A 25191-nucleotide genomic window follows, 5' to 3' on the forward strand; every position below is an offset into this window, starting at 1 on the left:
TTCTGAGTTGTGCTCACCCTGAATCCCTTAGGAATAGAGGATTCCTGTTAATTTAAGGTATATAAGCTTTCTTAAACAGGCTTCTGGCTTCTCTTTCTTCATAACGTCCTGCCATTTAATAAGAAAACACTTCCCAGGCATTTCTGAAGTGATTTAGCCCTAAACTCTTAAAAGCAGTTCCATCTTATTTATAACTTGCAGGTTTGCTACCTGAGAGGTTGTTTAAGCCAAGGGCACTATTCCTGCAATGTGAGAAACTGCACCTATTGGATGATGCCTTGGATAGAAGACAGGCCAGATAGACTCCTGTGCAGGTTAGAACCCATGGCAAATATTATTAAAAAGTTGCTTTTTAAAAATAAAATTGGTAATGTTCTAATTACCACCAGAGCCAGCGTTAACAAACATCAACATGTTTTACAAAGGGGATTTTTTTCTCCCAGAAAGGGGAAATAAGTTCTCTTCCACCTTGTGAAGGAAAAATTACCAGTCACATCCTGATTGTTTTACTGTTCAGGAACTTTAAGGGAGAGATATTTAATTAAAGTATATGTTTAAAATGCTGTACAGTTACCACAAAATAAAAGGACAAAAAATAAATGAGGTTATTACCATTCTCCCTGTCTCCTCTCCACACACCTGGCTTGGGGAATTTGCCTTATCTCCCAAAAGGGCATGAAAAATCATGATTGCAAGCTTAGGCAAGTGGGTAAGATTTCAGCCAGAGATGAAAAGAAGCAAGGACCCAGCCAGGCATCTGAAAAGACACAGGGGGCTCTGCACAGGCTGATGGACTATTCAGTGAAGGGGTAAGTTCATCCCCTGCTTCCACAGTACTCACCACAGACGCAGTCAAGGAATTCACCAGCCACCTTCTTAAGAGAAAAGCACAATTCCAGTCACACTGTCTCAATCAGTGGCAGCTGCCTGCTTTATTTATACAAAGGGCTTGATAATGACAGCTTAATCCTATGCTGCCTACCTCAACCCCTACCTGTACCTAAAAGGTATTTTCTTACATGCTACCATTTTTAAGATGCTTTCAGAACCAAACCTTTATATAAACATTCAAAATTGGTGCTTGATAACTTGATTACCTTCAGAGTCCTGGGTAAGGAGCAAATCAGGCTGCTGATTTAGCTCACTGTGCTCAGCCTGGCATTCAGCCCGAGGCCTGGCTGAAAAACACCCTAGGCCCAGATGCCAAGTGTTGCTTACATCTTGGAAAGGAGCTCTAATGTTGTGTGCAATGACTCGTTGGCCCTGAGAGTCTTCAGTGAAAAGCTGACTCCAGGATTCTTTGTCATTCTTTTCACTATGCCAGGAAAACACAGAAACCAGACAGGGGTTTTGTTTCACTGCTTCTGTGTTTTCTCTACTGCAAAAATCCCTGGAAGTTTGGAGGTACACAGAAGGTCGCCTGTTTTCTTTGGCAGATACTTTCCTCTCTGATTTAGCTTTGTCCAAGATCTGATGGCATTTACCCACAGGTGGTTTGACATGTCTCGCCATGTCCTGATAGTTCTCAGATCCATTAAACCATTCCTTTTTCCTGGAAGAATCCTCCTTTTGGTCCTGCAAACAAGAACTTTCCAAGTTCTGGGTGAAGGAAAAGGCCAGTGGGGCTTTATTATCTTCAGCACAGGCTAGGGTATTAGGTTGAGGCAAAGATGGCATGGTCAGAAATGGGGTTCTCACACTGTGGTGGCCAGAAGTCTTGTGGGACTTATCAGAAAATCCAGTTTCCTGGATGTCTTCAGGGGTTGAAGTTGCCAGAGAGGATGCTATGCAGTCATTCTCCGAGTTCTGGATCAAACTGTCTAGCTGAGTTGTGTCTTTCTCGGACTCTTTGTTGATTTGACTTTGTGTATGAGATGAAATACTTCTCTGGTTACCAACATCTTTCATTCCTAGTAAAACAGGAGTGGACAAATATTACAATGTAGGAAAATAGCTGGCTTTTTCTAAAATCAATACCAGCTAATATTAGTACCTAGGGCAGGATTATTTAAGGTTCTTCAGATAACTTTGTAGCTGATGTTCCTTTCAATCTCATTAGTCTTTCCTGAATGTTTTTTCTAAAATAAGATCTTATATTACCCTAATGAAATACTGTATATGGAAGCTTCCCATGACCTTTACCTCATAAAGTCAAACATGGCATGCCATCAGACCACAGCCTACTTTTCCAGCTTAGTTTTCACGTATGTGGCTTAACACGAGGTATATCAGTTTTGCTTTTTTATTTACTACAGTTTCTACTAAATAGTTTCCTGGCCAAATATGTAGCTCTGAATACTTTCCTTTAAAAAAAAATGCTCAACACACACTAGTTTTGTAAGGTCTCAAAAGTCACATTAACTATACAAATCTGAAACCTTCTGGTGATAGTAAGAACAACACAGGTTCCCAACTACTGAAACATTTCATAAAAAAGCGAGTGAATATATACTTAGGATGTCAAGGCAACCAGAAAAGACAGTAATTTCAAAAACAATACTAACGTCTAGCCTGTCCATTTTGTCAGGCGTAGAATAGATCCTGTTAAGGATGAATGACATGGGACTCTCACCCCACATAAATCAAGTAAGGTCTAATTACAAGAAGCAAAATGATTTTCTCTTTCTTTCTCCAATAAGAATTATACTGTAGAAACTGTTCTGTTCTGTGGGAGTTTTCAACTTTGCCTAAAAAATGATAAAATATACTAGAATATGTAAATAGGAAATGTGTTTTGAAAAAATTCCTCCCCTGTTATGTAAAGCAAAGAGTGTTTATGTTTTGTTTGGGGAAGGGACAGTGCACTTGGAAGGTTTATGCAATGCAAGCCTGAGTCAGAGTTGGAACACTCCAACTCTGACTCCCGATGCACTCCACCTGGCAGGAACCCTGCTGTGTAAATTCTAGCCTCTTCTGATACTGCTCCCTCGGCAAATACAAATATTTAGTATTAGACTGAGTAAAACAGAACTAGAAAACTATGTTTGTAAATCATGTGTATATTGCTTTCCAAAAAGCAATGACCTGTGTTTTTATAACACAATATGTCAGCTAAGTTTAACAATACTATGGTTTCACTCATAAGTGTTCCAACATGAAATGAACACACTCCTTTTTTCTCCCTGGACAATGAAGTACTCCCAAGTGGGTCACCGTACCTGGCCATAAGGTGAAGAAGGAAGCAATGCTGGTCTGTTTGCCTGCAGACGAAATTCTTTGAGTCAAAGAAACAGTAGGTGTTCTCTCTCGAGGAAGGAGCGTTAGCATTTTGGTGCTCGGTTCAATTAAATGTGTCTGAGAAAAGAGAGAAAAAGAATAAGATAATCTATAATATTAAATGAGATGCCAGACAAAAGATTCAATAAATACCAGTGACAAAACCACCCTGGACTCTGGGCTCCACTTACAACCTATTCTTCCTCTGAGATGTTTGTGCTGGACATCATTTTCCACCATTTATTGCTGTCCTGATAATATTTTTCTAAGGATTCACCTATTACAACTATAGCACAGTGTTTGTGCTTTCTGATAAAAATCAAGCTGACTAAACAAACATGATTTGTTAAAGGGAGTCCAGAAATGATGTGCTTTAGATTTAAAGGATAATGTTTTGTTTTGTTTAAGAGACAGGGTCTCAAGTTGCCTAGGCTGGTCTCAAACTCCTATGCTCAAGCTAAGTCTCTTCCCTCAGTCTTCTAGTAGCTGGAAATAAAGGTGTGCGCTATGCCCAGCTTAATGATTCTATACCAGTAACAGGTGATTTATTTTCAGTAGTTTTCATACAGTCACATAATGGCTAAGAGCATGGCTCCAGGGTTTACATCAATGCTAGTTTTGCCATTGCCATTCCTTAGTTATGTACAAGTCTTATTCTCAGATGGTGGTAATAAAAGTTTTAACCCATTGAGGGGGCTAGAAGTTTAGCTCAGCGGCATAAGCACCTGCCTTGGAAGCAGGCAGTCGTGAGTTCGATCCCTGGTGCCGATAAAAAGGAAAAAGACAAAAAATAAAATAAAAACAAAGTTTTAACCCATTGGGCAGTTACGAAAACTTACTGAATTCACATGAAAGAGTCACACAGCTCCTGGCACACAGAAAGAAAGCACTCCAGAGAAGCTGTCTGAGTAACAGGAGGAACAGTGAAGCAACACCAGTCTGCCACACTTGGCTCTCAAGCCTTTTTACACTGGAGTGTAGAAGGGAAAGTGAGCAAGAGAGATTTGAAAAGTCAGCTTGGTCCACTATGACTGTAGCCTCATCCTTATTTACTGTAATTTCTTTTTATTTGCTTGTTTTGGAATGCCTGAGAAGTAGAGCTGTATTCAGTTCAGTTTGGCTATAACAGCCAAAGAAGATGTGGGATTTGTCAATATTGATATAGCACATTGGAAGTAAGATGAAACTCGAACCCAAATGAAGCTGACTTCATTTGATTTTTATATTTGGAAACTAAGCTGTGTGGTTAAAAGAAGGAAATCCTGTATGTAAAAACTTGTATTTCAAAATCGTGTAGTACTAGTAGGGAACTTTTCCTTCTACCAATACAACTAGCTAGAAAACTAGATCAAAGACAATTTTCATTTGTTAATTCATTTATTTAGGGGGTCTTTTTGAAACACAGTTTCCCTATGCAGTTCAGGATGGCCTTGAACTCACAGCAATCCTCCTGCCTCCGCCTCTTGCAAAGATACATTTTTATTTTAATTTAAAGGAGAAAAAAAAAATCAAAACAGTGCCACCATAATGGTGCGCATGAATGTCCTGGCTGAGAGGCAAATGCCAGATCCTTATTAGGCCGTGCTTCAAAGTCATCGTCCGGTTTCTAACTGATGATGAAGCATGGTTACATTGGCGAATTTGAAATTATTGATGATCACAGGGCTGGAAAAATTGTTGTGAACCTCACAGGCAGGTTAAATAAGTGTGGTGTGATCAGCCCCAGGTTTGATGTTCAACTGAAAGACCTGGAAAAATGGCAGAATAATCTGCTCCCGTCCCGTCAGTTTGGTTTCATTGTATTGACCACCTCAGCTGGCATCATGGACCACTAAGAAGCACGACAAAAACACACAGGAGGGAAAACCCTGGGATTCTTTTTCTAGAGATGTAAAACATATAAATAAAATGCTTCAGTGGAAAAAAAAATCCAATTTAAAAAAAAAAGGTTTTAAAACTGTGGACTATGAATAATAGTAATCTGTGTTTCCTGAGAAAACAGAAACAAGTGAGGTAAACCCTGTGTTCAGCCTAGCTTACTGCCTGGAAGCACTTTCCAGGCCAGTGCAGTCCTGATGAATTGAGTAGACTGAATAGGGATTTTGGAAAACTGAGGTAGCTGGAATTTACAGCTCAAAGAAGACCTCCAGAAATATGTACATAGGTCCCTTTAATCACTGACCATTAAAGCTACACATGAAGGTGAAACTCCATTTAAGGCCAGACAAAAAAAAAAGATACTGCAAGCTGAAATCGCAAGCTGAACAATTCCCAGAGCTAGTACAAGGCTGGTTCCCACCGTCTAGAACACCAAGGGCACTCAATAGAGTTCTCAAGAATCATCCCTTAGCAGCCTTACAGCAAAAGCTTTCCCAAACTTGCCTTAACAAAGCTTAAAAGAACATTTTGAAAATATAAAGCTAGTTAGCAAGTAATTATTTGCCCACAGAACTTTCAGTATTATTTAAAGAAAACAAAATCCAGATACTCCGCAATATAGCATTCATGGGGTCTTAGCATGCAATAAAAACTTGCTAGACAAACAAAAAAAGGGCCAGGGATTCAGCTCAGTGACATAAGCACTGGCAAGAGCAAGGTCATAAGTTCCATCCCCAGTACCAAAACCAAACCAAACCTATAATTAGGGTGAGGGGAGTCAATATAAGCAGACTCCAACAATGTCAGGAATAACAGGATTAGCAGATGGGTTCATAGTTAAAATAGTTACTAAGAACATGCTCAAGGATTATAAAGGGGGAAAAAATGAACCTAAGGAGAGAACTGAAGCAAATTCATTACATGGGCTTAATAATAGAGACTGTTTTGAGAGGACAAAATATAACTGGTCTTGAAGATAGCAATACAAACTATCTAAAGTGAAGCAGAGAGAATCAGAAACTGAATAGTCAGAATCCGTGAGATCAAAAAAAATACATATAATCACAGTCTCAACACGTGATTAGAAGTAGACAGAAAATATACCTTAGTAGCCAAAACTTTTCCTAAATATGAAAACTGTAAACTCTTTTTCAAAAACAACCAGTACCAGCTTTCCTACTTGATGAGCTAGCTTTATAATCTATTATACTTTTCTCAAGCGGAGAAGTCCATATTCTCTCACCTTGAACTTGGGTAGAACCTGGAGATTACTTTGACCAATATAGTATGATGATAGAAACATTGCATGATTTCCAAAACTAGGTCATAAAAATGCCATGCACTTGTCTTGCTCTCTTGAGGTGCTCGCTTATGGGATGTGGCGTACCCATTATGAGCAAGCCAACCTGGCACACAGCTGTTCAAATTTTATGGGACCCAGATCACAGATAATGTGAAAGAATGTGAATCATATTTAAGTACCTATATGCTAGCTATCAGAAATACAGTGAACAAAACAAACTGTTTCTACCCTGGAAAACTGCAGCTTAGGAGAAAAACAGATGAGATATTAATACTTAAATGACTACATTTATGCTAAGTCCTGTAAGAACACTCTAGAAAATTACAGATAACCAGAAAAATAAGACCTCATTGGCAGAATATCTGCAAATAAAGCTTTTCACTGAGTTAGCTATACTTAGCAGCAGTTGAAGGAAGATCCTTTCCTTAGGTCAAAGTGATATCAGAAGCAATACTATCCCAGTTCTAACTCAGAACACGTATGCCTTCAGGGATCTGCATTTGTCTCAGTGGAATATTGAAATTGAGTAAGAACACAGCATCTGGAGCTGGATCTTTGGCTGATTATTCCTACCTCATATAAAGCAGCTTCTGTGTGTACACTACAGAGTGTAAGAAAGCCTACCTACCGAAGCCCTTGTTAAGCATTAACCCAGGTTTAACAATTCTTACCCTGTAAGAATGCCCTTAAGAGCCAGGCAAGGTAGCACAAGCTTGTAATCCCAGCATTGTGGATACTGGGGCAAGAGGGTAGCCTGGGCTACACAGTGAGTTCAAGGTCAGCCTAAAACCACATAGTAAGACCCCATCTCAAAAAAAAAAAAAATTAGTGCATAATATGCACTTGATCTTGCACAAAAGCCAGTAAGTAATGACACTAGTATATAACTTGATCCAATTTCCTTTTCTTTCATAAGTCACATTTACCACACACACTGACATGGCTTGAAAACATAAAGTGCTATGTACTGGATTTTGCCAGGCCACCTTGTCCTTTATGCTTTGCAAGGCTCATTTTCTTCCCACTTCTAGAATCACTGACAGCATCATCACTGAGTCTCCTCTTGCCTTTTTAGTTCCTCATACCACTAATACGATGGCATCTGAGATGGAAAAATCTAATCAGCACTGCCAAGCCAGTATCAAATTAGGCATGGGCTACATGAGCATTCCCAAGGAGTCGGACAAGAAAGGCTGTCAGGACTGTCATCATTATGCATCTCTTGAAGAACTTTTGTTGAATTAGTAATACAGCATAGTCATTAGCCTCGCAAAAGTATTAAAGCTGTAACATTGGAGTACAATAAATTATTCACACATTTGTGTTGATTTTTTTTTTAATGGTACCTGGGATTGAACTCATGACCTTGCACTTACCAAACAAGTGCTTGAACCACTAAGCTAAATCCCCCACCGTTTGTGTTGATATTTATGTAAAAAGAATACAAAAAGTTCAGTGTAATAGTATAAAATATGGTTTATTATCATTAGCTATTATGTACTATATGTAACTATAAAGTCCGTAATACCAGATAATGATAATAAACAACGTTACTGGCTTATGTATTATACATTTTAGTGTTACTGCACTCCCACTCATAAAAAAGTTTACTGTAAAACAGTACTGTAAAACTGTGAAAGTTTTCAGTCCAACTAACCTAACAACAGAAAACTATCACAAGGCTTTTCTAGAACTACCTGGCACTGATTTTTCAACTAAACCTAACAAAATCTCCGAAGGGCAGAAAAATAAATTACCTTCTAACTATCACAACTCCTAAATTAGAGGCCCGATTTATCTATACCCACTAGCATTAGCAAGCCTTACAAAAGGGGGCACCCTGCTGAGAATTTTCTCATGCAAAAGATGTCAGAAGTCCTTGTAGTACAACTGTAATACATGTCAGAGGTCACTGTAATAATCAGATCTGGAGACACAAAAGGTTTTAAAAGGCAAGAGACACCAAGAGCTGCAGATAACCAGACCACAGTGTGGAAAATATTTAACAGACACTTCCTTCCCAAACTCATTTGGGCCCTTAGGGATAAAAATGTTTTAGATATGTAATTATGGAGAAATAATCAATGAAAAGTGATTAATTTTCAACTACTATTATAGATTAGGCCCTTTCTAGTTCTTAAACATGTATCTTCTAAATTCTTCTAGTCAAACTTTCAAGGTACCATACATAACCACATTAATCTTAGAAAGAGCTCCTATTGGGGCTGGGGATTTAGCTCAGCGGCATAAGCGCCTGCCTTGAAAGCAGGCAGTTGTGAGTTCGATCCCTGGTACCGGTAAAAAGGAAAAAGACAAAAAAAAAAAAAAAAAAAAGAAAGAGCTCCTATTACATCAAATTGCATTAATTCCCAACACGATACTGTTTTACCCTCCTAACACAGCCTTTGACTCTCCAACAAATGCCCTGTGCTTTAGTCAAATTGTGTTACTTGCTATGTAGTGAAGAATCTTATCAAAGAGATATCCCGGCCTTTGCTGTCAGCTCCTGACAAGTATTCTCCAAATCATTGGAACACACTTCTTCATGGAGTTTTGTTTGCTTGTTTGTTTTTAACTCAGAGGCCTTTGGGTCACACTGTATTGTCTATGCTATCAAAATGAGTTGTGTTGGGGATTTGGAGCTATGCAGTTTCAGCTGAACCTTCAGCTGAAACTAAGGTAGGCCACACAGGTTGGTCAGCCATGTCTAGGTGACTGACCCCCAGTAAAAACTCGGGACCCCCAGATGCAAGTGAATTTCCATGATTAGTAGTATTCTGTGTATATACTATCACACACAGCTGCTGCACGCAGGGCTGTCCAGTGCTTCACTGAGAGGATACTGGAAGCCTCGGGCTTGGAGTTCTAGATGCTGCCCTATGTGCCCCACCTCCCCTGCCACTGGCTAACTTTCATCTGTATCACTTTGCTGATAAACTGTAATGAAAACTAACAGTTTTGAGTAAATTATATGTCTTTCAAGTGAACTGCCAAACCTAGGAGTGGCTGGAAAGCCCACAAACTTGCAGTTGGTATTTTCAACAAAATGTAACATTTGCTTTAAAGTCTGCTTCAAAATGCCACTTCTTCCACAAAGCTTTTAATTGTTTTACTTAGATATACTTCGCATACCACAAAGGTCACTAAATACCCAGTTAAGCATTTTTTAGTGTATTCACAAAGATTGGCTAATATAATTTTAGAACATTTTTCATTACCCCCAGAAAAGAACATTCTTCAACTTCCCAGAGTGCTGGGACTATACTCATGTCCTGCCATGCCCAGCTCACTGAATGTTTCAGTCTTGGAATGGTTTATGTCAAATGCTTTTTCCTTGTATCTGAAATGATCACATGGTTCTTATCTTTTACTATATTAACATATTACATTAATCTTCAAATTTAACCTAACCTTAAGTAACAGGCTAGCTGTGGTGGTACATACCTATAAACCTAGCACTTGGGAGGCTCAGGCAGGAGAACTGCCATAAGTTTGAGGCCAGCCTGGGCTACACAGAGTTCAAGGCCAACTGAAACTACATTGTACAACACTGCTCAAAAAACCAACTATTCTCACCAAAAACAAAAAAACCCTATATTATGAATATTATTTGAGGAAAAAATTTTGCGGTAGGTCATTTTTGAGACAGGGTTTCACTATACAGTTCAGCTTAGCCTAGAATTCACTTTGTAGCTCAGGCTGGTCTCAAACTTACAGTGATTCTCCTGCCTCAGCCTCTCGAGGCCTGGGATTACAGGCATGTGCCACCAATGCCCAGCTCTAATTCTTTTTGTGTTGCTAGATTTGCTTGTATTTTGTTGTCTTTTATTTATTTTTTTGTTTGAAATGCTGAGGATGGAATCCAGGGCTTTGTGCCTGCTAGGCAAGCACTTTACCAATAAACACTTATGTCATTTTTTTGAGACATGGTCTTGCTTTGTAGTTTCGAGCTAGTATTGAACTCACTATGCAGTCCAGGTTATTCTTGAGCTTGCAGCAATCTTCCTGCCTCAGCCTGCCAGGTGCTGGGAATACAGCACGCTCTGCTCAATACTTTTTAAATGTATTTTCAGAAAGGATATTGGCCCAAGTTTTCTTGGGATGCCTAGGCCTGGTTTTGGTATCAGGGTAACAGTAGCCTCAGAATGAATTGGGAAGTATCTTCCCCTTTTCCATTTTTTTGGGGAAAAGTTTGTGTAGGATTTGTATTAATGCTTTAAATATTTGGTGGAATTCACCAGTGAAGTTATACTACTTAATCTGTTACAGATCTACTTAGATTGTTTCTCAAATTAATTTTTAGTAACCTGTGACTTTCTAAGAATTCACCCATTTTACCTAACTCATCTCAATTTGTTGGAATATAATTACTTAAATTTGGTATAGAATCTCAGTATTCTGGGAAGCTGAGACAGAAGGATCACAAGTTTGAGCCCAGCCTGCCAACTTAGCAAGACTGTCTCAAAATAAAAATTTTTTAAAAAAGGGTGAGGATGTAGCTCAGCACAAAGGCCTGGTTCAATCCTCAGTACAAAGGAAAAGAAAAAGGTTTATTATTTTTACAAGGTCAATAGTGTTTTTCTTCTTTCATTACTGATTTTAGCAATTTGACTCGTCCCTTTCACTACTGATCACTCTATTAAAAGTTTGTCATTCACTGATCTTTTTCAAAGAAACAACTTTTAATCTCATTTATTTTTTCTAGTCTTTACTACATTTATTTTCACATTAGTTTTATTATTTCCTTCCATGCTTGCTTTGAATTTAAGTTTGCATTTTTTCTAGTTTGTTCAGGTGGAAAAGTAGTTTTAAGATTCTTTTTAATGTGTTTATTCATGAATATTCCTTAAACCATACTTGTTAGCTGCATCCCATAAATTTTGGTACGCTGTGTTTGGTTTTCATTTACCTTGAAGTCCTTTCTAATTTTTCTTCTGATTTGACTCCTCTCTCCAATTATTTACAATGTGTTGTTGAATTTTAACACTTCCTGTGAATTTTCCACTTTTATTTGGTATTATTTACTTCTAGTTTCAGTCTATTATGGAGACTATCACTTACATGGTTTCGATTTTTCTAAATTTATTGAGATTTGTTTTACAGCCTAGAACTCCTAGAGAATGTTCCATATACAACTGAGAAGACTGTGCATTCTGTTGTTGCTAAGTGGACTGTTCTGTATTATATATCTGTTATGTCTACTTGTGTTTTTTTTTTTTAAAGACAAGGTCTTCCTATATTATTCAGTCTGGCACTGAACTCACTATGTAGCTTAGGCTTGCCTCACATGGTAATCCTCCTGCCTCAGCCTGCCCAGCGCTGGAATTACAGGCATGTGCCACCACACCTGGCTTAGGTCTACTTGGTTTATAGTGATACTCAAGTCTTTCCTTTTTGATCTTTGCCTAACTGTTCGATCCATTACTGAAAATGGTGCTAAAGTTTCTACTGTTTGTAAGTCTTTTTTTGTATTTTCTGAATTATCTAATGCAATATAATAAATTACCATAAAATTTAACATCTTCAAACAACAAACATTTACTTCACGCAGTTTCAGGAGGTTAGGAACATAGACCTCAACTTAGTGGTTCTGACTCAGGGTCTCTCCTGAGTCTAATCATGATGTTGGCTCTGCTATAATCACCTGAAGCTTTAATTGGGGCAGAAGAATTAACTTCTTAGCTCACTAACATGACTATTAGCAGAGGTCTTCATACTCAGGCTACACTGACCTCTCCATAGAGCAACACAGATGCAAACGTGCCTCACAGTAAGTGACCCAAGGAGCCCACAGTACCATTTATGGCTCAGTCAGAACTCACACCATCACTTCCCTCAATATTCTATTCATCAGAAGCAAGTCACCAAGTCCAGTACAAAAAAGAGCACAGCAATTAAGCTTCCTCTTTTGGAGGGAAAAATGTGAACATAGTTTTAAGCCATCAGTTTACCCTCTTGCCATAAACTACTTAACATTTTTGCCATCTGTAAAATATAGCAACTGCTCCTGAATCCCTTCAAGTCTCATACCTTCACAGCATCAGCTCAAAATCAGATATACTGGCACCTAAAACAAGTACACATGTAGTCTGCACATATAGTTTAAGTACAGTTTCTTTAAATTCACAGACCTGTGAACTAGAGACAAGTTATCTTCCCTCAGTGTACCCAACATACAACTGTGGAACAAGTATATCAAAACTGCTATAGAGGCCAGGTGTGGTGGTGTGCACCTATAACCCCAGCATTCAGGAGGCAGCAGCAGAGGCAGGAGGATCACCCTGAGGTCAAGGTCAGCCTGAACTACATAGTGAGATCTTGTCTCAAAAAAAAAAAAAAAAAAAAAAAAAAAAAAAAGAAAGTGGCACATGCCTTAAATCCCAACACTTTGGGGGCGGAAGCAGAAAGGTTGCCTGTAGTTTGAAACCAACCTGAACTGAATAGAGACAAACAGGCCAGGGACACAGTGCCTGCTTGGCAAGTGTGAGGTCCTGAGTTCAATTCCTGGTACCAAAAAAAAAAAAAAAAAAAAAAAAAAAAATCCCCACACACAAAACAAAACAAACCACCCCATCACAAAAAACGTAGGGTGGTCTACGGCCATACCACCCTGAACGCGCCCGATCTCGTCTGATCTCGGAAGCTAAGCAGGGTCGGGCCTGGTTAGTACTTGGATGGGAGACCGCCTGGGAATACCGGGTGCTGTAGGCTTTAAAAAAAAAAAAAAAAAAAAAACGTAGGGTGGCAAGTGAGTTGCCAGTCAATGGTATTCTAAAATCTAGACTTCTGGGAAGATGGCAAAGCAGTAAGCAACAGAGAAAACAGAGTCACCATCCAGACACTAGAATACAGCATCATGAGGAAGACAAGAAGGAAGGAAATGGGTCCCCTGGATCCAGGAAGAATCTGAAGTGCCAACTGAAGCCAACAGAGAATAAAAAGAAAAACTTCAACAAAGAAGGTGGTAGCTGGTGGTACCTTCTCCCTGAGCCAGACTCACTGCGTGAGAGGAGCTGTTGGAACCTGAGGACTCATGGTGACTATGACCTCAAAGGCCTCTGCAGAGAGACACAGCAGTGGAGGGGAGCTGCAGGCCTGGAAGACTGCACTGGCTGGGGGTGAGTGCAGAGGACTCAGTCATCCCATGGGAGAGAGCGACTGGCCAGGAGCCATTTTGGGGTCAAGCTGGATAAGCCTGGTTCCAGAACTGCTGCTGGTCCTCCAGCATCTCCTAGCTGGGCACAGACCTGTGGAAACTGCTTGGACTGTGGTGATCTCAGTGATTCTGGTCTCAGGACAGGCCTGCTAAGGTTATCTGCCATAAAGCAGCTGCTGGCTTGCTCAAATAGAGCAGTACAATTCAGGACTCTGTCTCCACAGGTTGTCGTAGAAACCAGGGAGAATCCTAGAAGTGGACTATCTGTTTTTCTTGTTTTGGTTTAGTTTTTTTTGTTGTTGTTTGTTTGATTTTTCTTTTCTCTTTCTCCTTCAATTTTTTTTTCTTGTCTTTTTCTTTTTTATCGGTACCGGAGATCGAACTCATGACCACACACTTGCAAGGCAGGCGCTTATGCCACTGAGCTAAATCCCCAGCCCCCAACTTTTTTTTTCTGAGTGAATATGAGAGTGGTTCCTAACCTCTCTGTGGGTGTGGTTCTGTTCTTCCTTTTATCTCTTTTGTCTCTCTTTTCCTTCAGTCTTCTGCACCTGTTCCCCCCAATTGGTATGATCCAACTTTGTCCTCCAATTTTACTTGAAATCTCTTTCTCTTTTTCCAGTTCCCTATTTTCTTCTTAATCTATTTTAAATTTTAACCCAAGGGCAAAATTGACACATTAAAGACTTATATATTATATATAATTATCCAGTTTGTTTTATATTTTGTTATATAATCATAAATCTAGTTCATACAGTTAAAAGTTGCAAATTAAAGATTAGCTCAGTTTTGTTGTTTTATAGGCTGTGTTTGATGCTACTGGTACCGCTACAGCCAAAACTGACATAACTGTTCTAAACAGCTGTTGGCCCTGATAATCCATGACTGAGATTAACTAAGGGTCACAGAGAATACTGTGGCACAGTGCCAAGAACCAGGGACTAGGCCAAAAAAGCAACAACTTCTCATTTCCAACAAACTGAAGAAGTAAGATCTTCCAACAGACTCAAAATCCAGAAACTAGCTACACCTGGAAGATACCTCAGAGAAGTAATCAGTAAGGGTTCTAAATACTACCCACCATAGCCAACTTACAAGCATCACCCCAGAAATTAAACTTAGAAAAGAAATGAGAAGACACTTAAACAAGATTAAACCCCAGACATCTAGTTCACCAAATGCAAACCCAAGAGGCAAAGAGGAAGCACAGTCCAAAACCCTCCCACCAGGTCTCTCTGAAGTAGAAACAAAAAAGCAATTGAAGCTCTGCAAAAATGAAATCAGAAATAACCTCTGAAATAACTACAGAGATTACCAAAACACACACCATGCTTAACGACATTAGAACAAACACAGACAAAAAAATAGACAAGTTTAAGCAAATTATGGAAGTACAGCATAGGAAACAAATGGAATCCATAAAACAGATTCAAGCAGATATCCAAGAAAATAAATACTCCACTGAAAGTATCCAAAGCAGATTTGGCCAATGTGCAGACAGAATCTCAGATATTGAAGACAGGCTTGTAGTTAGCAACCAAGAAAAGACAGATTTCTCAAAACTAGCAAGGGACCACCGTCAGAAATCAATCCAGTAGTTGCTAGATGAGACAAAGAAGAATAACTTAAGATTAATTGGAATCAATGAATGAACAAGCAGGAGATACCACAAATGACATTAAAAACATGTTCACAGACATCGTGACAGAAAACTTTCCTGGTAGAGAAAAAGAAGTTGACATACAAATAAGTGAGGCAGACAAAACTCCAATTAGCAATGATCAAAAAAATTTACATCCAGACATATCATAGTCAAGATTCCAGAAATACAACACAAGAATAAAATCTTAAAAGCTGCTAGGGAAATGAAACAAATCACCTATAAAGGAAAGCCCATCAGAATCACAGCTGACTTCTCAGCATAAACTTTCAAGTCAAGTAGAACTTGCAGTGAAGTGCTCCCAGTTCTAAAGGAAAACAATTTTCAACCCAACTGATTATCCCACAAAACTATCTTTCAAAATTGATGGAGAACTAAGATATTCCATGACAAAGAACATCTGAGTAAATTTATGACCACCAAACCAGAACTCCAAACTGTTCTAAAGGACATTCTAGAAAGAGATAATAAGGACTATAGTTCCATGAACCCCAACAGAAGGAATCCACAAGGAGAGGCAAACAATTAGAAGAAAGGAAAAAAAGGAGAGGTGCCAACAACAAGAAAATGACATGACAAGGATAAGTCAATATATATCAGTTATAGCCATCAGTGTTAATGTTCTTAATTCACCAGTCAACAGACACAGACTGACAGAATGGATCAAGAAGCAAGACCCAATAATATGCTGCATACAAGAAACACATTTAATTCAAAAAGAAATTCATAGACTGAAAGTCAAACGATGGAAAACAATACTCCATGTGACAGAAAAAAGCAGAAGTAGCTATTCTATTTGCAGACAAAGTAAATTTCAAGCCAAGATTGACTAGGAGAGATAAAGAAGGTCATACATCCTCATAAAGGTAATCCAAGAGGAAGAGAAAACAATCACAAATATATATGCAACAGTACACCCAACTATATAAAACAATTATTAAGGGACATGAAAAATCAAATAAGAACAAAGGAACCTGCTCGCCTCCCTGATAAGCAGCCGTGGCTCAAACAAGCAGCAGGCAACCCTGGGAGAGAACCAACCAGTGTCTCCCAAGATCCGTACCACGTTGGAACTTAAGCCACTGGGCAACAAAGCAACCCACTTGGTTCCCTGGTAGGCAGCCTTGAGCCTACCAGGCTTGGGCTGAGAATCAAACATTCCCCACCACCACCACTTAGCAAATGTGAGCCAGAGGTCTAAGCATCTCTTGGGAGGATGACCGTATACAATATAGCAAATAGGGGGATTTCCTTCTACCATCGCTCTGAAGGCAGTTATTGTTATCACTATTTTGCTTTGTTGTGATTGTGTTGCTCTATTCAATATTGTTTTGATAAGTTCTATAATGCTCTGTATTTGGTTTGATTTTGCTATACCTGATCTCTTGTGAAGATCAAGAGATATACTATGGTACCTATTACTGTTATCCTGGTAACCTGCTGTGACGTTCTGTACCAATTTCAGTGCATTGTTTCAACTGGCTTTGTTCTGTCATGTTCTATTTTACTACCTTTAAAATAAAAAAAAATAATAATAATAAAATAAAACTCAAATAAGCCCTAATACAGTGGTACTGGGAGACCTCAATACTCCACTGTCACAAAAAGACAGATCAACTAGACAATAAATCAATAATGAAATATTAGAACTAAATCAAATTTTTGAGCAAATGGACTTAGTAGATGTCTATAGAGTGTTCCACCCACATCAGAATACACATTCTTCTCAGCTGCACAGAGGACATTCTCCAAAACAAACCATATACTGGCTCATAGAACATGCTTAAGTAAATGCAAAGGAATTGAAATTATCCCATGCATACTATCAGACCACAGTGCAATGAAACTGGAAATCCATGCCAGAGGAAACCACAAGAACTTCATAAACACATGGAAATTAAGTAGTATCCTACTGAACAACCAATGAGTCACAGATGAAATTAAGAAATGAGACAGTTGTTACAGTTGAATGATAATGACAATACAACATACCAGAACTTGTAGGACACAATAAAAACAGTAAATAAGAGGGAAACTTATATCAGTAAATACTCATATCAGGAAAACAGAGCAAGCACATATAAACAACTTAATAGTAAACCTCAGACTTCTAGAAAAAGAAGAGCTGGCTAAACCAAAAGCTTGTACAAGAAGGAAATTATAAGGATCAGAGCAGAAATGAACACACTGGAGACTAAAAAAAGAATATAGGGCTGGCAATTTAGCTCAGTGACGTAAGCACCTGCCTGCCAAATGTGAGATTGTGAGTTTGATCCCCAATACAAAAAAAAAAAAAAAAAAAGGCACAAAAAAAAAAAAAAAAATCAATGAATCGAAGAGTTGGTTCTCTGAAAGATTAAATAAAATTCATAAACCCTTAGTCAACTTTATCAAAAAGAGGAAAAACTCAAATCCATGTAATTAGGAATGAAAAGGGTGAAATCACAATAGACCCTGCAGAAATCCAGAAAATTATCTATATCTACTTTGAAAACTTGTATTCTAATAAGGAAAATACAGAAAAAATAGATTGCTATATACATATGAATTACCAAAGCTTAATCAAGATATAAAAATCCTAAATAAACCAGTATCAATAAATGAAATTGAAGATGTGATTAAAAACCTATCAAGAAAGAAAAGCCCAGGCCCTGATATCACTGCTGAATTCCGCAAGATTGAAGACCTAACACCACTACTTCTCAAACTCTTTAATGAAATTGAAAGGGAAGCAACACTTCCAAATTCATTCCTGGAAGCAAGCATTGCTCTCATTCCAAAACTAGAGAAGGACCCAACTAAGAATGAGAATTACAGGCCAATCTCCCTAATGCACATTGATGCAAAAATCGTCAATAAGCTACTGGAAAACAGACTGCAGCAAATCGTCAAAGACTGCACACCATAATCATCCCAGGGATGCAGGGATGGTTCAACATACATAAATCCATAAATGTAATATACCATATTAATAGAGCCAAGGACAAAAATCATATGATCATCTGAATAGATGCAGAAAAAGATTTTGACAAAGCCCAGCACCCACTCATGATAAAAATCCTTCAGAAAATTTGAATATATGGTGTTTATCTCAATCTGATAAAGGTCATCTATGACAAACTAACAGGCAACATCATACTAAATAGACAAAAACTGAAAGCTTTCACTCTAAAACCAGGAACAAGACAAGGATGTCCACTGTCACCACTCTTACTCAACACAGTCCTGGAAACTTTAGCCAGAACAATTAGACAAGAGAAAGAAATTAAAGGAATAAAGATAAGAAAGGAAGAAATCAAACTATTATTATTTGCAGGTGACATGATACTCTATTTAGAGGATGAAAAAATGTCTGCCAGCTGTTCTCAAAAGATTACTATTAAGCACATATAAAGAACTCAAAAAAAATCAGTCCTCCCAGATTTAAAGACTCAATCCAAAAATGGGCATCTGAGATGAATACATACTTCTCAAATGAAGAAATATAAACAGCAAGTAAATACGTGAAAAAATGTTCAACATCACTGGTCACTTGAGAGATGCAAATTAAAACAACACTGAGATTCCATTCATCCCAGAAAGAATGGTTAATATCAAGAAATCAACCAATAACAAATCCTGGAGGGGCTGTGGAGAAAAAAGAACCTTTTTCCACTGTTGGTGGGAGTGTAGACTGGTGCAACCACTGTGGAAGTCAGTGTGGAGATTCCATTCAACTCAGATATTCCCCCTCTGGGTATCTTCTCAAAAGAATCAAAAACATCATAACACAGTGATACAATGTGCATTCATGATTATAGCAGCACAGTTTATAATAGCCAGATCTTGTAAACAACCTAAATCAACTGAAGAATGGATAAAAAAATATGTGGTATTTTTATACCATGGAGTACTACTCAGTTATAAAGCAGGATAAACTGGACACTTTTATAGGTAAATGGATGCAACTTGAGAACATACTCATTAGTAAAATAAATCAGACACATGTATAAACATTGTCTTGTTAGTGTGAGAAGCTGGAAAAAAAAGTGTATGTGTATATATATGTATAAATAAGAAATGCAAATAAAAACTAAAAAAAAAGATAAATTGGAAGATGGAGCATCATTATCAGTGAGAGAAAGTTTAACATTGTTGGCTGTAGTTATATGGAAGTAGAAAATGTAACTGGGTGATATCACCAAGATTTTCAAACTGAGTTGAATGTGCTATCCGGTTTTGTTTTTTGGTTTTTTTCTTTTTTGATGCTGGGGATCAAACTCAGGACCTTGCACTTACCAAGCAGGCACTTACACACTGAGCTAAACCTCTGACTTTTGTTTATGTTTTTGGAGACTGGGTCTCACTCTGTAGTCTAGCTTGGCCTTGAACTCACTATTTAGTTCAGGCTGGTGATCCTCCTGCCTCAGACTCCTGAGTACTGAGATTACCACTGGTTGCCAAAGAGAGATAAACTAAAGAAAGAACTGTTTAAAAAAAAAAGCTAGGTGTGTTGGCACACGCCTATAATCCTAGCATTCAAGAAGGCTGAGGCAGGAGGATCTCTGTGAGTTTGAGGCCAGCTTCAGTTATGTAAGTGAGGTTAAGTCAGCCTACACTACAAAAAAGCCCAAAAAACAAAAAAGGAGACTGGACCTCCTGACTTTGAAAACTGCTGACTCTCTAGATGGCAGACAAATGCTAACATCTGAGAAATTGCTTCCAAGAAAAGATCAAATCTAGAGGACTACCACATCCTCCAGTTTCCAGTGAGATTCTTCCTACTTTTCTTTAAACCCTTACCCATAGCAATCCCAAAAGCCATAATAATTCTACAACAAGGAGGCTTTAGTTGTTTTTGATTATTGCAGTGATGGGAATCTAACCCAATGCACGTCAAGTACTCAACTACTGAGCTATGCTCCCTTCCTAGAAGCCATTTTTCTTTTTCTTTTTTTTTTTTAATCGGTACCAGGGATCAAACTCACGACTGCCTGCTTGCAAGGCAGGCGCTTATGCCGCTGAGCTAAATCCCCAGCCTAAGAAACCATTTCTTAAAAGCACTCATGGTTTTCAGTACCTTTTTCACCGAAGTCCTTCCAGGTATCACCACTGTCACATTCCAAACCCATTAATATTTTAGGCTTTTGCTAAGTCCCCTCCCCTGACCAAAATCTGTATTCATTTTCTAATGCTATACAACAAACTACCACAAAACCTGGTAACCCAGTGGTAAAGCACTTGCCTAACATGTACTAGGCCCCAGGTTTGATCTCAGTGCGGGGGGGGGGGGGGGGGGGGGGAAACCTAGAATCAAATCCCAGAGCTGCATTTACTGTGCTCTGATGTAATCTTGAGCAAATCTCTAAACATCTGAACTTCAATCTTCAGCTTTAAAAGGGAGACAATGAATACTTCTCCAAAGATTAGGAGAAATAAAATGAAATTAAAATTCCTAATAGCCCTAGTGGCATAGTTGGAGACCACAAACACAGAAGTCAATACATGGAGAAAGAGAAAGAGGGACTTGTGAATTAATGCCTTTACAGTACAGTAGTGAGTCCAGGGAGTTATCCAAACAGACTTCTCCCGGGGAGTCTTAATTGGTAGGTCTAAAACAATCAGGCGTGAATTCCAGAGACTGAGAGGTTGTCATATCTGCACATTACATGTGAGGTATGAGGGACAACAGGACTGGTCCAACAGGCTAACCTGGTTGGATAAAAGTGGTTACTCGGGAGCAGTTGTTTAAGGCAGTTTTCAGATTGATCATATTGAGAAACTGGGGTATAGCTAGAAACTGTCACAAGGGACTAAGCCCTAACTCTGTATGAGAAGAGCTCAATTTATAATTTTTAATATAAAGCCTTTTATATGAGGGCTAAAGCTGACATCTTGGACTTCAATACTTTTATCGATCCTTTTCAGTTTCTATAAAATAAAATAAAATTTTCTATTTTTTAAAAAGACAACTCCAAAGCTGGGCTGGTGATACCAAGAAAACCTAGAAACAAAGGCTGGGGTTGTAACCCCAATGGTAAAGCACTTGCCCAGCACTGTACCCCTAGCACTTGGGAGGCTGAGGCAGGACTGCCGTTGACCTATAGAGGCAACTCTGTCTGGGGGAAAAAAAAAAGATGGTGAGGGAGTACGAGGCACAAGGACAAAGGAAGGATTGCTATTTTATGGGAGCTAACAGAGAAATCATTGATAAGTCATGTGGCTATCTTATCCCTATAGAGGAATATAAAAATGCCAACCACAGCTGTATTTCACTTGAAGAACAAGGAGGATAGTATGGTTGGAGCAGGGTGTAGCCGGAAGAAACAAATTAATGAGGTCTAAAAAATGTGAGAACACAAGCATGGTCAGATGCTGTTCACGAGCCTTATAAAGATTCTGGTTTTTAATGGAGAAATAGGATTAAATATGGATGAGCAAAAAATCATTCTGGCTCAGGTGGTAGTGAGAATTAATGATTCCAAATGCAGGAGAAAGGAGTTTGTAGGTAGAGTAAAAATAGAATAGGGGCCTTGTTAGGTTTTCTGGCTAATACAGACTGGAAAGTCAAAACTTTAGTGCAGTGAGCAACAAACAAGAAAAGGGGAAAAGGTGATAGGCAGTGCAGGGAGGTAGCTAAGGGCACTAAAAATAGCCACCCCTCCCCACCTTCAATAAATGCTAAGGAGACAAAAAAGGAGGTGGTGTTACCCATTTTATCTAGGGTACAAAAATATATATATATTCCCAGTCATTACATTATTGCATTAGATACACACACATCCCCTTACTTAATCACTAACTGACCTTGTATGGAAGGACCTTTTAACCAACCTATAAATCCCAGAGAGAAAGCCCTGACAAGGACAAGTAGACAAGGGAAAACAAACAAAAGCCCACACAGGAATGTGCACACAAGCAATAGGCCATGGCACTGGGGTTTAAGGTCCTTTTGGCCCTGGACTCAACCACCAACAGGCCAGAGAACCAATGACAAAGGGGAGTTGTCCTCCAAAGTACAAAAAATGCTGAGGAAGGGGCTGGGGATTTAGCTCAGCGGCATAAGCGCCTGCCATGCAAGTGTGTGGTCGTAAATTCAATCCCCGGTAATGATAAAAAAGAAAAAGACAAAAAAAAAAAAAAATGCTGAGGACAAAGGCCAATGGTTATCTATCTTCCAGGGCCCCCTTCCCTCATCTCACACAAGGTAGCTGTCTTTTTCATCTTCTTCCTCTTCTTCTTCTGAAAGAACAATAACTATCTCATACTTTTTACAAATAGTGTTCTCCATTCCAAACTTAGGTCCCTTTATTACTGATGTTGAGTTTCTGATCCCAGCTGATGCTCATTCCAGCAGAGCAGGAAGGCACACCCTGAGACACAACATAAATACACTTAAAGCAGAGTCCAGAGAATCTGCTGATGGAATAAATGTTAATAAATTATCCAAGCTGGAATTGAAGTGATCCTCCAGCCTCAGCCACCTGGTGTGCGTGGATTACAGCTGTGTGCCACCACACCTGGTTAAGATGCTTTTTATTTTAAGGGCCCACAATTTGATTTTTATTCAGCAGGTTGTAACTAAATACAGGAAAGATTCTCAATCATGGTTTAGATATTTAGGTTAGCCACTTGGTCGTTAGACTTGATCAAACTATCCAACTTACCTCAACTCCTCTTCAGTTAAATCCAGGTCATAACCCCAAGTCACAGAAATCTTTCTGGTCTCCAAAATCTCATTTCCCTTGAAACCACTTACCTGCCTCTAGTGATTTAAGACCACTAACCTTTGCAACAGTCAGAATAGCAGAGGAGCACCTGCTATTCATAAGGCAGGCAGAGTCCCAGAAAAATGCCTGACACCTAGTAAGCATTCAATACATGTTAAGTATTATATTTCCATATCACTCATTTTCCTCCTATAGACTGTAAGCACCTTAACAGCAAGAGTCCAACGTTTTGCATTCTTCTGAGTCTTGGTGGTTTTTTTTTTTTTTTTTTTTTTTACTTTGTTTTTTGTTTGGGTTTTTTTGGTACTCGGAATGGAATGCAGGATCTTGAGCTAGCCAGGCAGTTGCTTATGCCACTGAGGTATATCATCGGCCAGAGAGCCTAGGTTTTTGATATATGAGTATCACTGTACTGTCTACCACATAGAGTTATACCAAATGGCCTAACAAGAGAAATAGCACAACGCTTAAAATAAAACGTTCAATACTTTTGTTTGTTCTGAATAACTAAAGACTTTTTGCTTAGGTGGTAGATCTGAGTTAGATTTGCGCCCTCTCTTAGGTGAGTTATAGTTACTCAACCTCAGTTTCCCCGTTGCCAGTAAGAGTAACGATACACACACTGCATACTAAGTACCTAAAATACAGAATCTAGCGCCCACCTGACCCTGAATGTTAGACCAGCTCCCTTTCCCGTATATTCTATTTTTATTTCCCCAAAGTCACTCGCAGATAGATGGCCGGTAAGCTGGCAAGCTGGGCAGAAACAGGTCCTGGGGTCAGAATTTCTAAATATGCCTTTGCACCTATCTGCCCACATCTGAACCTCTTCGGAGTACCGTCCGCAGCGGAACCTACCATCCCCGCGGGGTGTGCTCAGCTCAACTGCGGCAAACCTGCTCCACCTTCTCCCCGCACCTCGAAAGCCTGCGGCCCCGTCTCCCGACTGCCTGCAAGCCCGCTCCCTCCTTCCGCTTACATCTCTCCTCCCTCCCCAGATTCCATTTTTTCAACTTTCTTCAGACCCCAACCCCTCTCGCTATTGAGTCCCCAGAGCTGTTCCTTTCTCCGCCCGGTACTCCACCCAGACACCCAAATTCCTCTCCTCTCGCGCCTCCAGGCCCTAACCTCTCCCCAAGCCCTCTCGTCTCCCCACATTCAGACCCACCTGCACTTTCCGCCTCTTCAGCGCCTCAGTGTCCAGCCACACGCCGCACGCGTCCTTCTCGGGGCCTCTCCGCTTCATGGCGGCTGAGGAGACAGAGCGTACAGGTCTCCCGGCCTCAGGGTACCACAGGGAAGCGTCTGGAAACTCACGCAACCTCCTGCGCCGACTTTTGGATCGCGCGCCAACGCGGGGGGCGGAGCCACACCGCCGCCGTTAGACGCATGCCCCGCCCCGTCTCGGAGCGCCGCCCAGTGCTGCGGCGGATCCTTGGGCGCGGGAGATTCCTGTTCTTTCCGACTCCGCAGAAGTGTTTTGGCAACGCTGTCGTGGGAATGAATGGATTTTCAGCGTGCCAGAGATACCCGTTTCTTTCGTTTTTCTTAACTGCATTGTTAAAAAAAAAAAAACTCGGATGCAAGGTGTTCTGTATCACTGCAGCCTTCCAGAGGATTCAGGTTCCCGACTCCAAAGTGGAGTCCTCAGTACCACTCTGGGGATTGGGGATTTAGCTTAGCGGCATAAACGTCAGCCTGGCAAGTGCTAGGTGGTGAGTTTGACCCCCGGTACAAAAAAAAACCTCGGGCGGGGGGGGGCGGGCCTGGAGGTTTAGCTCAGCGGCATAAGCGCCTGCCCTGCAAGCAGGCGGTCGATCAGTTCGATCCCCGATACAGATAAAAAAGAAAAAAAAAAAAAACCCTCGGGTTTGTTAATTACTTTCGTAATTAAAACAATAATAAGACTACGAAGTCACATGGAAGATGATTTTGAAAACTTGAAATTCAACCAGATTTACACTGGATGTGATACTGAGCACCTGTTCTCCCAGCTGCTTGGGAAGCTGAGGCAGGAGAATCCTTGAGGCCAAGAGTTTAGACCAGCAGACTGTGGCTTAAACAAATTGGCCTTCGGTCCTACTTTCAAGTACTTACTATGTGTCTTGGAATTTTAAAGCTCAATGAGGTAACCTTTGTGAAAGTGCTTTGTAAATTCTGGAATCCCTTTGGAAATGCAAAGACTTTACTGCCATCTCCAGATGAATGTGTGTTGTTGTGTTACTGGGAGCTGAAACCTCCTCAGCCTTGCGCTTGTTAGGCAAGCACA

At 39.7% G+C, this 25191-nt stretch overlaps 1 protein-coding gene and 1 non-coding gene across 2 annotated transcripts; one reads left to right on the forward strand and one right to left on the reverse strand.

The window, feature by feature from the left end:
• Positions 1-907: 907 nt before the first annotated feature.
• Positions 908-24663, reverse strand: Aunip (aurora kinase A and ninein interacting protein). The gene is made up of 3 exons (XM_003471317.4): positions 24091-24663; positions 3159-3294; positions 908-1910 (listed from the first exon to the last, which is right to left on the reverse strand). The coding sequence occupies exons 1-3, from the start codon at positions 24166-24168 to the stop codon at positions 1069-1071; spliced, it is 1056 nt and encodes a 351-aa protein (XP_003471365.1). The 5' UTR covers positions 24169-24663; the 3' UTR covers positions 908-1068.
• Positions 12990-13108, forward strand: LOC111757218 (5S ribosomal RNA). Its single transcript, XR_002791600.1, has one exon. It is a non-coding gene; the product is annotated as a 5S ribosomal RNA (ribosomal RNA).
• Positions 24664-25191: the final 528 nt, after the last annotated feature.

This window comes from Cavia porcellus, unplaced genomic scaffold (assembly GCF_034190915.1).
Source record: "Cavia porcellus strain 051 isolate PalLab524CR breed Dunkin Hartley unplaced genomic scaffold, mCavPor4.1 scaffold_25, whole genome shotgun sequence".
Classification (NCBI taxonomy): domain Eukaryota; kingdom Metazoa; phylum Chordata; class Mammalia; order Rodentia; family Caviidae; genus Cavia; species Cavia porcellus.